Source organism: Chrysemys picta, chromosome 5 (assembly GCF_011386835.1).
Source record: "Chrysemys picta bellii isolate R12L10 chromosome 5, ASM1138683v2, whole genome shotgun sequence".
Classification (NCBI taxonomy): domain Eukaryota; kingdom Metazoa; phylum Chordata; order Testudines; family Emydidae; genus Chrysemys; species Chrysemys picta.
In genome coordinates, this window is record NC_088795.1 from 118,372,442 (window position 1) to 118,384,362 (window position 11,921).

Genomic DNA, 11,921 nt, shown 5'->3' on the forward strand with positions numbered 1-11,921 from the left:
AGGGTATTCAGCACCTTGAAGAAGTCACTCAGCATCTCAAGCCCTAAATGGCAATTTTCTATTCTTTAAAACATCAAATAATACAATAAAGTGATCAATATTGTTTGAAATACTTGGTTCTGCATTTTTAAAATCAAATTAAAACAAGTGATCCTATTAAATAGAGAACAAATTAAGTGGTACTGATCATAATCTGAGATTTTTCTCCAATTCTGCTATACTTTTTTTTTTTTGGCAAAGCCCAGCTACCATTCCTTTATTATTATTGCTTTACATTTATATTGTGGTGGAAATTCAACCTGATTGCACCTCACTGAGCTAGAGAATTTACAAGCATATATTTCATAATAGCCCTTTCCCCCCTAAAGTGCTATAGAATTGTAAGTGCTTTGATCTCAGGCTCTCAATGTAACACTTTTTGGACAGGAAAAAAAGTTAATTTTACCTTAACACTTCAACACTTAGCACATCAGTTTCCTTTGAAGAGTAGAGATTAGATGGGAGCTAGATTCTGAACACATACCTTTTCTAACAACTCCTGGTTTGTTCTGATAAGGAACTGCTTTTCTTCTATCCATTTGGAATCCTGTGGGAGAAATGTAAAAAAACAACAACATCTATTTTTTCAACAAAGAACTCAGTACAGTAATAAGAATTACACCTCTACCTCGGTAGAACGCTGTCCTCGGGAGCCAAAAAATCTTACCGCATTATAGGTGAAACCGCGTTATATCGAACTTGCTTTGATCTGCTGGAGTGCGCAGCCCTGCCCCCCTGGAGCACTGCTTTACCGCGTTATATCGGGTCGCGTTATATCAGGGTAGAGGTGTATATGATTTCAGTCATTACTGCACAATCAAGTATAAAATGGGTGAAAGAGCAAACCTGTTGTAAATATTTTAAGGATTGAATAGCTACCAAAACTGATGAAAAAGTAATAAATCCCTGCTTCTTTTTAGTTTGGCTTTTCTTCTTTCCTACTTTGTTCAACCTAATCATTCAAACGTTAAAACTTTAAATGTTAGCCTCTAACAATTTTGGAGGAATGTTGTCAATGTTAATTTAACATATATGCTGTCACGTATTTGCCCATCTTAGTTTAATATTACTGGTATTGGAAATTGTTCCTTCTCCTTCACTCAAAGAATTACAGCTTGCCCAGTAGCTCTGCTTTAAAATGTAGATCTTTTAGCTACCTTATATATTCCCTTATGGGGAAGTGGAAAGAAAGCATTTAATGATTCATAAGTAGTGCAACTAGAGTCCCGAGACCTGCAGTTAGCAGTCCTCAGCTGGAAGTGAAAATGAGTCTGATGTGCAGCCTTTCAGGTATGGAATAAAAGGGAAGGTGATGGTGGCCAGTGAAATCATACAAGACCACCTTCTCCATTAAAAGATCTGTATTTCCACTTGATAACATGGGGGCCTGAACCAAAGTTCACCAACATCAGCCAGTCTCTTTCCATAGACTTCAATGGACTTTGGATCAGGACCATAAGGTCCAATCCTGCAAAAGTGTACTACCACTGCTCAATACTGTTGCGAGATCAGGCCCATATTGCTCTAACAATAACTTCAAATACTCACATGAGTGACACACTTATTCCAAATCAACCAATTAATTTTCTATCTAACGACAGGGAAAATTGATCTGAAATCTAAAATAGGTCTAGTTCAGTGTTACGGCTGAGATTTCCTAAAATGGCAAGGGATTCGGACACGCAATACCCAGTAGAAATGGATGAGAGCCGGGCAAGAGAAGTCCAAAGCTGCTTTAAAATCTCAGCCCAAATCATGTTGATGCAATAACTATTTACATCAGCCTTTGCAGACACATTTCACAGCGATTTTTTAACTATTGCCACAAAATAAAATGATCAGTTATTTTAGGGCATTTACTAATTTTGCATTGCCCCCACAGACACAAGACTGGAAACGTTCACATTTATTTTCATGGAGAGGTTACTTCTTTGAGAGACGGCGGATTGTTTTGATTTGTTTCAAAAGAATTTATTAGACTGAATGTTTAAAAGGCCAGGAAAGAGTTACGATGCATTAACTAGAATTAAAAGGACAAAGTCAATGGTGGAGAAATCCAATCTAACCGTTAACTTTTAAAAAGCATTCAGCGATGCTCAGAGGAAGGGAGAAATACAGTGGCAAGTGTCATTCTCCAGTTTTGGCCTGCAAAGCACACAGGAAAGAACTCCATGCATCTAGAGACTTAGGTGAACACCCCCATCCGTTAACATGCTGAGGGGGCAGTTTTCTTTCCAGTCTGCTTTGCACGTATTTTCCATCTGCAAGTTCGACTATTTTGATCTACAATGAAACACATGCCTGATACGGGGATTTCCTCTGTTAAAAGTTTAATTTTGTGTGACAAACAAGGTCCTTTCAAAACTTGGCTAGTTGGGGTCTGATCTTGATTTCAGTGGAAACTGAGGGTGCTCAGCACTTAACAGGATCGGGTCCCTATGTATCTCTTTCCAGGGCCTTATGTTGTCTAATATTTTTGAGACATGATATTATTTATTAATTATTATTATTATTATTATTAAATGATAGATAACCCTTTTCACTGACTGTAGTGCCTTTCATACAGGACCCTCGAAGTACTGTACAGAGGTAAATAATTATCATTATTCCTATTTCACATAGAAGGAAACATCGGCAAAAAGAGCTCAAATTAGGGTAAGGAGAACCTTTGGCACATTTGAAAATGGGATCACTTATTTAGCCATCTAAATATAGATTTGGGAGCCTAACATGAGGCACCTATTTTTGAAAATCTTGGCCCAGATTTCTGATCTTGACTTTTTTACTGTCTGCATGTTTAACTTTAGAAAAGTCATGTAGATGCTCTCTGCCTCAGTTTCCCCAGCTGAAAAATAAGGATGATAATCTTTAGACACCATTTTTTAAAATCTGTCACTTGATTCATAGTGCCCTGCTCTAAGCATTAGAGAGGACTGCCTCACCTTAGAGTGAACAGTTCATATTTACTACTAAATAATAATTATCCCAAGCTAAATAACAATTTAAAAAAAATCACATTGTGCACAGAAAGTGAGTTTGTTTCAAATAGAAATTTATTTTGTCAAATATAGGTTCTAACAATTTAGTGTTACCGTATAACTAACCAGTAAGCAGATGTGGATTTGTCAGAGCTCCCAGGAGTGATTTCTGATGAAGTTTTAAGGCTTAGTTTACATACAAAGCCACAGAGACAATTTTTTTTATTGCACAATACCACCACCACTTGCACATTTAATTTCTCTGGATTACTGGGTGATAAAGAGTGTAGTGTGGTTAAGAATCTTAAAAGGAAAAAAATGATCAAACCTAATTTCCAAGCAAACCTGTTATATACATCAATTTGGAAACAAGTCACAAAATTTAATTTTTTTACACATATATTCATGTTCACTTGGATCTAATTTACAGGCATAGTGTTTAGACTTTACATCTTCATAGTCAAATAGTTTGTTAATGCGTTAGGTATGCAGCAATTTGTCTTCAATACCTGTAGCTTTATTTACTAATATACTAAAGTGACAACAGTAGAGCCTCAAGAGGAGGTAGTCCTTACAAGTTTATTTACTCTTGGGAAACCTCAGGGACTTGGAAGATTTTAGATTTTATAACCTACTGCCCAATTCTGTTGTTGTTTTGTTTTATTTTATTTTACACACACACACACACACACACACACACACACACTTTATTTACACAGCATTACTAAGAACCTTGGCGCTTATGGGCAAGCTAACACTATTGTTTATATTCGCCTTAATTTGGTAAATGGTTTCTTTGTACTCATGCAGCATTCTTAAGGAACATATCTTGCATAGAATAAATCATTATAAAATGAAGTGAACTTTAATTAAAAAGGTTTATGAAATATTAGTATATTAACATTATGTTTTATTCATCTTTCACACACTTACTTTTGGATATATCTCTATGTTTTATCTTATTACTGTGCATCACTTCAATTTTTAAATGAATTTTTCAACAATAAACACGGTATAAAAATAATGCATCCAAAAAATTCTGAAGAGGTACTAGTAGTTATGCAACTGAACATCTTTAAAGTGCACAATCATAGTTCTGTGCTATTTTCCTGAAGATCCTGAACACTATACCTGCCAAGAGCCAGGATTTATCCTTGCTAAGTACTGCAAAAAAACCTCCATTTAGATCTAGGTCCCAATTTCAATGTAAGTGATGTGGATCAAATATTGAAAGCAGCTCCTAGTAATCAAACACCCATTCAGTGGTTCATTTTTCCAGCTGAAATGTGTGTGGTGGTAACAATTTTATAATTCTTCCAGCCAGGGCACCAAAAATGGTCTCAATGGGAAATTCATAACATTCATTTTGTTGAAATTATGGCCAAAACTTCCAGTGAAAGCAGAAAGAAAACCAGAGGAAGGAGAAGGGCCTGGGCTGGACAAGAAAAGGGAATGGATTTTAACAACCATGTGCATGCCAACATTAGCATATTTTGTTTTGGAAGACGAATCTTCAATAGGATTTTTTCCAGTCTATACAATATGTTCCTTTAATCAGGTGGTCCAACTGGTGGAATGGTAACTAAGTTGCATCAGACACATGAATACACCAGCAAGCAATGAAGATGACAAGAGCACTGCTGCATGCAAGGGAGAAGATGATTTGACAGAGGGCATTAAGAGAGCTTTTTACCTGTCCTTTTTCAATCAGAGATTTCTCCAGATCTTCAATTTTCGCCTGGTACCTGAGGAGATCAGCTTGCAATTGTTCACGAGTCTGAAAAGGTATAAAAGAGTGCATATACTGTCACAATGGCCAACTGATTAGGATGTACACTTCATATGTAGCTCCATATTCTCAAATATTCAATTACTGCAGAATCAAATATTGATAAGTTCTGTCCATTATCAGCCAGTGAGGTGAACTTGAATTGTTTTCAATTAAAACAAACATGTTTATTTGTATTTTATTTGATAAAATATTTACCTCATTCATTTCCACACAACTCTTTTCCTTCATAAACTAAGAAACACTAATCTGATGTTTTCATTGGCAAAGAACTTTCTAAAATTCAGTAACATAAAGCCAGTAATGATGCTGTTTACAATACTTGGTATTTACTCAGGATACTTTAAAAATAATAATAAAAAAAAAGAATTGCAATAAGTACTAAATAAGTCTGCTGTGAGTAAAATGTGTATGATGAACAACTTAAATACAGCTCATTGTACCTGAATACTGCATACCATCCAAAAATAAGAATTCATGCCATATGCCACTGTTTTATTTATATGGTCTCAATCCTTCAAGATAAGTACTTCCCTTATGGATGTTGAGTTACTTCAGCTGCAAAGCGTCCCCAATTGGGGCTTGAACATATGGGGCGCTGAGCACCTCCTGCAAAGTACTGAGGCCCTCATCCCTAAAGGACGAATAGAGGCACGTAGGCCAGAATTGTAAAGGTAGTTTGGCGCCTAGAGATGCAGGTAGGTGTCTAGTGGAATCTTCAAAATCCCTATTAGGCACTTTTAAAAATCCCACTGTGCACCGACCTGCATTTCTAGGCATCTAAATACCTTTATAAATCTGGCCCTTGGTAACGAACAGGATCAGGCCCTTGCTAAATACACTCAATTTCACCTAATAGATGTTGGGGACATTCGCTACCTCCCCGAATTGGGCCCCCTAAGACATAACCAATTGAAAACCTTCTAGACCAGTCAGCTGTTAAAGAGATAAAAAAGCCAGCTAGGCCACAGGGTAGAAAGAGTAAAAGTGCATTTCTCCAAATGTCTAAAATGCTATTACAGAAAAAAATAATCCCCAACGCCTCCCTCTCCCTCTAACACAGAGAAAAACATTTAATGGTTTTATAGAACTATCAAATACATAAATGCCTGAGAAATCTTACTTTAATAAAATATGTAATTATGTCCTTTTTAAAGAAATAAAAATAACTTTTTTCCTCATCCTGGGGACAAAAATGAAAGCCAGCCATGATTATGTGATTAAGAGCTGCATGGCTGGCGTTATGTTAGCAATCCACTGTGCCCAACAGCAAGGGCACAAACTAAAGGCAGAAATTGATAGCAGATGTGCAAGGGAAGACTTATTTTCTTATTTAAACTAAAATGCCACTTATTAGTTTTAGAAGGTGGAATATTTTCATGACCTATTCTTCGACTCTCCTATATACCATTATACATTTTAGAGACTCTGACTATGAACGTTAAGAGTAATGTTCAAAGTCAATGGACACAACGAGGAAAACCAATAGGAAACAATCAAATGCACCTGTAAAAATCAGTTTAATCTGATCTGGGACTATAAGCATAGGAAGTTGGTATGGCCTCCTAGATAAAGTTCTGCATTAGGACTCAGGAGATCCAGGTTCTATCCCCATTGTGACCACTGGCCTACTGGGTGACCATGGACAAGTTTATTTTGTCTCTCTGTACCTAAGTTTCCCCATCTGCAAAATGGGGATAATGATACTGGCCTCCTTTTTATCAGTTGGTCTCAAAAAGCTCTGCAAAATACTATATAAAAGCTAAGTATGATTATTAATCTGTGTTAATCATTATTGCATGGCAGAGTTAAAGTTGCTTGGGAGCCTGGGTTCCCCCGCAGCCCACCAGGCAGGTTGCCAAGGACGCAGGAAAGGTTTCTCAGCCCTCCTGATTTCCTTATAATTAAGGCTGAGGGTTTGTCTGCGACTTTCCGTGACTTCTGCAGTGGCCAGTGCACTTGGCTCAGGGGCAGTTCAGGCAGCCCTAGTGCCAGATGCACCGACCACTGCTGGGGCAGTCTCGGGCCACTGCGCCTTCCTCCCCCAAGCAGCAGCAGAGTTTGGATGTGGGAGGGAGCAGGAGGTTGGGGCATGGGACGGGGTGAGGCAGGCTCTGGGCGTCGCTTACCTGGGGGTCTCCCTGGAAATGGCGACATCCCCCTCACTCAGCTGCTAGGCTGGGTGGAGGCAGCACACAGAGCTGCCTGGCCATGCCTCTACCTAGCAGGCTGAGCGAGGAGGATGTCGCCACTTTCAGGGAGCCCCCCAGGTAAGCACCACCCAGAGCATGCCTCGCCATCCTGCGTCCCAACCCCCGCCCATAGCCAAACTCTGCTGCTGGGGGGGAGGCATGAAGCTAGGTAACGAGCCTGCCAGCCCCCCCAATCCGCCAACCCCTCCCCAGCATCAGCGGGAGTCCCATGCCATGCGCTGCCACCCCCCACTCCCCAGTTTTAGTCAGGAGTATATAGTAAAAGTTCTGGACAGGTCACAGGCCGTGAATTTTTGTTCACAGCCTGTGACCTGTCCGTGACTTTAACTAAAAATACCTGTGACTAAAACATAGCCTTAGTCATAATTTCAACAAAACCTAGACGTTCCTGCAAAATGTTTAGATTTTGCCAATCGGCAAATTTTGACAAGAAAATGTTATGTGAAAAGTTTCTGAGGAGTTCTACTAGGCAGTATGGCATAGCAAATGGAACATGCAGAGACTCAGAGATAGATTCTGTGTAAAGCAAGGCACAGATGGACAAACAAGGTGCTCTTTAAATCCCCCATGCCCACTACTAGATCGCCAATTAATCATGCTTGGGGCTGGAACTAGGTATTTCTAATCCTCCAGAGTTCCACATCCAATTACAAACAACTCATATGTAGGATGTGAAAAATCAGTTAATGAGCAAAGTAATACTGCACTGCTATGCATTTTACTCCAGTCAGATCTCTTCCTCGGTGGACTGGCAAGAACTGAAAATGCTTGAGATGTAGTGTCCTGGAGGGGAAGAAGTTTATATTAGTTTATCTCAGTCAGAAAAATGGTGCCTCTTGTCTTGAGAGCGAGAATGGGTGATGTCAAGCAGGAAAAGAATGGAGTGATCCAGAAAGCTTTGCAGACACAGGAGACTCCAAGAAATCATTTTCAAGAGCATTTTGAAACCAGAAAGGATTTTTTGGACTGATCAATAAAACAATGCTTAGCAGTAGGGGAAGCGAAAAGATTATGTGTGTGTGAATATAAAACCCCTTGCTTTGTCAGTAATGTAGCACACACTTTTACCAAGTCTTCATGTGGCCCTGCATCTGAAGTAATTTACCAGAGAATACCAATTCAACTTTTAGGTCCAGGCCGAGCTGTGCTTGGTGCAGGACTGGTGGGATGAGGCAAAGGGTCACCTTTCCAGCTCACTGATCCTACGGCCATTGGGAGGCCCACTTGGTCTGTAGCACAACTTAGATTTTGCCTAGGTCCCCAAGGAGCCATTCAAGTGGTCAGTAACCACTAGGGCACAACAGTGTTCTGGCCTTCCCCCATTTGCTGGGCATGAGGGGATGGCATAGAACTGGGGGAATATACAGCCTTTCATTTATCCTAGTAAATGCCCGAAGGGAAAGATTTTCCCGCCAGATTTGTTTCAGGCTCTTTGTTTACTTGTCTGACACAAATATTTATTGTAATCTGATCATTGATTTTTCTTAAATCCATCGTTTTAGCAGTCACATGCAATTTCTGTTGGATTGTCTTTTTGAATTAGAAAGCATTACTTAAAAACAGGACTACTTTAATCCACTATGTGTGTGATAAAAAAAAAAAAGTCAGGATACGATGCATTTTGAAACCTTCTTTCCATACAGGTCTGATAAATCTAGAACAAATGTTTCACTATAATATCTAATCCTCAAAAGTATGTAATACATTTACTGCATGCAGTCCACTGACCTGCAAAGGCACACTTAGCATGAAAGATATCAGATTTCTGAGAAGTTTCAATAAAAAATTGTTTACCCTTGCTTCTCTCTCTGCATCCAGTGTCCCACCAACTTGCTCTTGAAGTAATGCATATGCTCTTTGTAAAGCTTGATATTCTCTGGTTAGTTGACAGAACCTTAAATCAGCTTCTTCTTTAGGCGTACTCTTAAAAGAATAGAAAAGCAAAAAACAGTATATTATCTTCTGTTGCTTCAAACATTAAGCTCTCTTTACAGCTCAGAGATTATACAGTAGCTGGTGGAAAATGTAAAATATCCATCCATTTCTGTAAAGATATTGGTATGTAGAATTGCTGGGGTGGAGCAAAAAGGACAGGCAAGAACTTTATGCAGGACCCAGGCTTACAAAAGGGTCAAAGACTCTAACAGCCAGAGTACGAAAGTTCGTTAAACTGCTGCTTCCAAACTCATGTATATAGAGATATAAAGGACTGCGCAAATCTTCCTCCTACAGCACTGATGACTCTTCCCCCGACTGGCAGACCCTAACCCCTATGAGCTGTCCCTGGGGCAGAGCCTGGTACCCGATGCTGTTAGCTCAATCTGCAGGACAATATCCCTACCTTAGACCTGAGAAAGAACTCCAGGAACCCTAGGGGAAATGGGGAGAGAAAAGTCCCTCACTCCAATTAGCTCTCATTCTTGCATCACCTTGTGTTCTGAATGACAAATTTTGAGTTGGAGGAGTGGGGGATGGGGTCAGGGCCGGCACTGGCTTTTTTTGACGCCCCAAGCAAAAAGCACCCGGCTGGCTGGAGCAGCAAAGGGGGGAGAGGGGAGGAGGAAAACAAACTTGCCCCCAGCCGGAGTGGCGAAGGGGGGGGGAGAGAGAACAAACCAGCCGGCCGGAGCAGCAGGGGGAGGGGGAGGGAGAGAACAAACCCGTTGGCCGGAGCGGCGAAGGTGGGGGGGACGGGACGGGGAACAAACCTAGCCCCGGACAGCGGGGGGGGGGGAGAGGGGAAAGAGAGAACAAACCCGCCAGCCGGGGAGGGGGGGGGACAAACTGGCCAGCTGGAGCAGCAAATGGTGGGGGTGGGGAACCAGCCAGCCGGAGCAGCAAATGGGGGGGGAGGGGGGAAACAAACTGGCTGGCCAGAGCAGCAAAGGCGGGGGGGCGGGAAACAAACCTGCCCCCGGCCGGAGGGGGGGGGGAGGGAGTGACAAACTGCCCAGTGGCAAAGGAAAGAAAAAACAAAACAAAAAAAACCTGGGGGGGCGGCGGGAGCGTAGGTGCAGGGGGACTCCCGGCCCTGCAGACCCCGGGCAGCAGAGTGCACACCCCGGCTAGTGGGGGGAGGGAGAAAGAAAGGGGGTGGCCAGGGCTTCCTTAAGCGGGGTGCTTGCCACGCGGCCCCTCCCACTGCGCCGCTTGCTGGGAGGGCTCTGCGCCGCTCCGGTCGGCTGGCAGGGCAGGACGTGGGCTGCCCTGCTGGGCTTGCTGCAGTGCGCTCCCCTCCTCCACCCCCTACAGGGCGGCGGGAGCAGCAAACCAAAAAGAAAAAACCTGCGGGGAGGGCCAAAGCGGTGAAGCGCAAAACAAAAAACCAACCAAACAAAAAGGATTAGATGGAATGCCGCCCCGTGCAATCTGCCGCCCCAAGCACAAGCTTGCTCGGCTGGTGCCTGGAGCCAGCCCTGGATGGGGTGGGGGAAGAGACCAGCAAGAAAGAATACAAACAAAAGAAACAGAAATGCAGGAAGAAAACCTTACAGATTCCCAAAGTTTGATGCGGCCTTAAAATACTAGCAGAGATTAGAGGAAAGCAGACATTGGGGTGGAGAGAAAAATGAAGAGTTGCCTGTGTTTATGTTTAGAATTTGAGTGCAGCATAAATTGGCTTGACAGAAAAAGTGAGGAACAGTATGTATAGGAAGAGAGAGAGAACAGGGGACAGTGAAAGTTAAGAGTGCTGAATGGAAAGCATTTGTGTGAAAGGCGGGCAGAGAGTGAATGGCTAATGAGAGAGAACTGAGCAAGACATATGGGTGAGGGAGGGAGTGATAGGGTGTGAAAGAGAGAAGGAACACAGACTGATGGGGAGGGATGAGAGAGAATATGACTCTGCACAATTTTATTCACTGACAATATTTTGCCCATAATTTTGAAGGACCCACATTGGACCTTGCTGCTCAACACCATGGACCTGCTACATGTGCACATGGACAGAGAGATGGACACCTGCTTCTCTCAGTCACCTAACCTGAGGGTTTGGGGGCAAAGTAATTTAAATACAGGACGATGAGCAAAAAGTTGTATACTGGTTACAGAGCTCTAAGTAAAAAAACAGTATTGCCAACTCCAGGCATGCAAAAAACATATGTCATTCCCCAAAATCATGAAATTGGCTTAAAAATCATTAAGATTTCTTTTAAAATAGTAAACACTAGGGTCTTTTCATTTGCCTTCTGGGTTTCATATTTTCAAACTTTTCTCCACAATCATGAGGGCTAGAATTTTTTTTTAAATGAAAGCGAAGATTCTCCTGACTCCAGGAACTGGGGCTCCAAGAAAGAAAACCCCAAACAATATCATGAGACTCAATAAAAATCACAAGGGTTAGCAACCCCAAAACAACAATAAAATAAGCTGGGTAGAGTAGGGGAGATGGGGACATGAGTATAAGATAGAGAGGGTGTAACTGAAGGGTAGAACATACGAGTTAGTAAACACCATAGGGAGACCTTGATTTTACATCTTGTCTTAGGCCTTGCCGTTCCTTACTGTAGCCCGGTTGCAGTGCATAACATACAAGTCCAGCAAAAACATGTCTACATATATTTACTATTTAAGCCTTAATAAATTGACAAAACGTCTCTCGATATCAAAAGCATAGTGAGAAGGACCTGACAGTACCAAAATAGTCACATAAATCATAATATTCTAGGAACAGCTATTGTGGAGCAGCCGTGGATTTTGTCAGTGCAAGTGCCCATTGATTTTCCTATTTTGACAAGTAAGAGGCAGTGTGATAAAAGGAATTCTATTTCTCAAGCACTGCTGATATTTACCAAGTCTGATTTAATTAACTCTGAACTCATCAAGAAGACAGACCCTAATGCTGTCATTTATTAGCTGGGTCGCAATGGCTGAGCTAAATTAGTGTGTTTTTCATCGATTTCA

At 41.5% G+C, this 11,921-nt stretch overlaps 1 protein-coding gene across 20 annotated transcripts in view; it reads right to left on the minus strand.

Moving 5' to 3' along the window:
* The window catches only part of JAKMIP1 (janus kinase and microtubule interacting protein 1), a 254,195-nt gene that overhangs the window by 52,870 nt on the left and 189,404 nt on the right, over window positions 1–11,921 (minus strand). For all 20 annotated transcript variants that reach the window (XM_065598214.1, XM_065598216.1, XM_065598218.1 and 17 more), the window contains 3 exons: window positions 8,814–8,942; window positions 4,711–4,794; window positions 524–586 (listed from right to left, as the gene is read on the minus strand). In XM_065598214.1, the coding sequence (XP_065454286.1) occupies window positions 524–586; window positions 4,711–4,794; window positions 8,814–8,942 (276 nt within the window). The remainder of the gene's footprint in view (window positions 1–523; window positions 587–4,710; window positions 4,795–8,813; window positions 8,943–11,921) is intronic.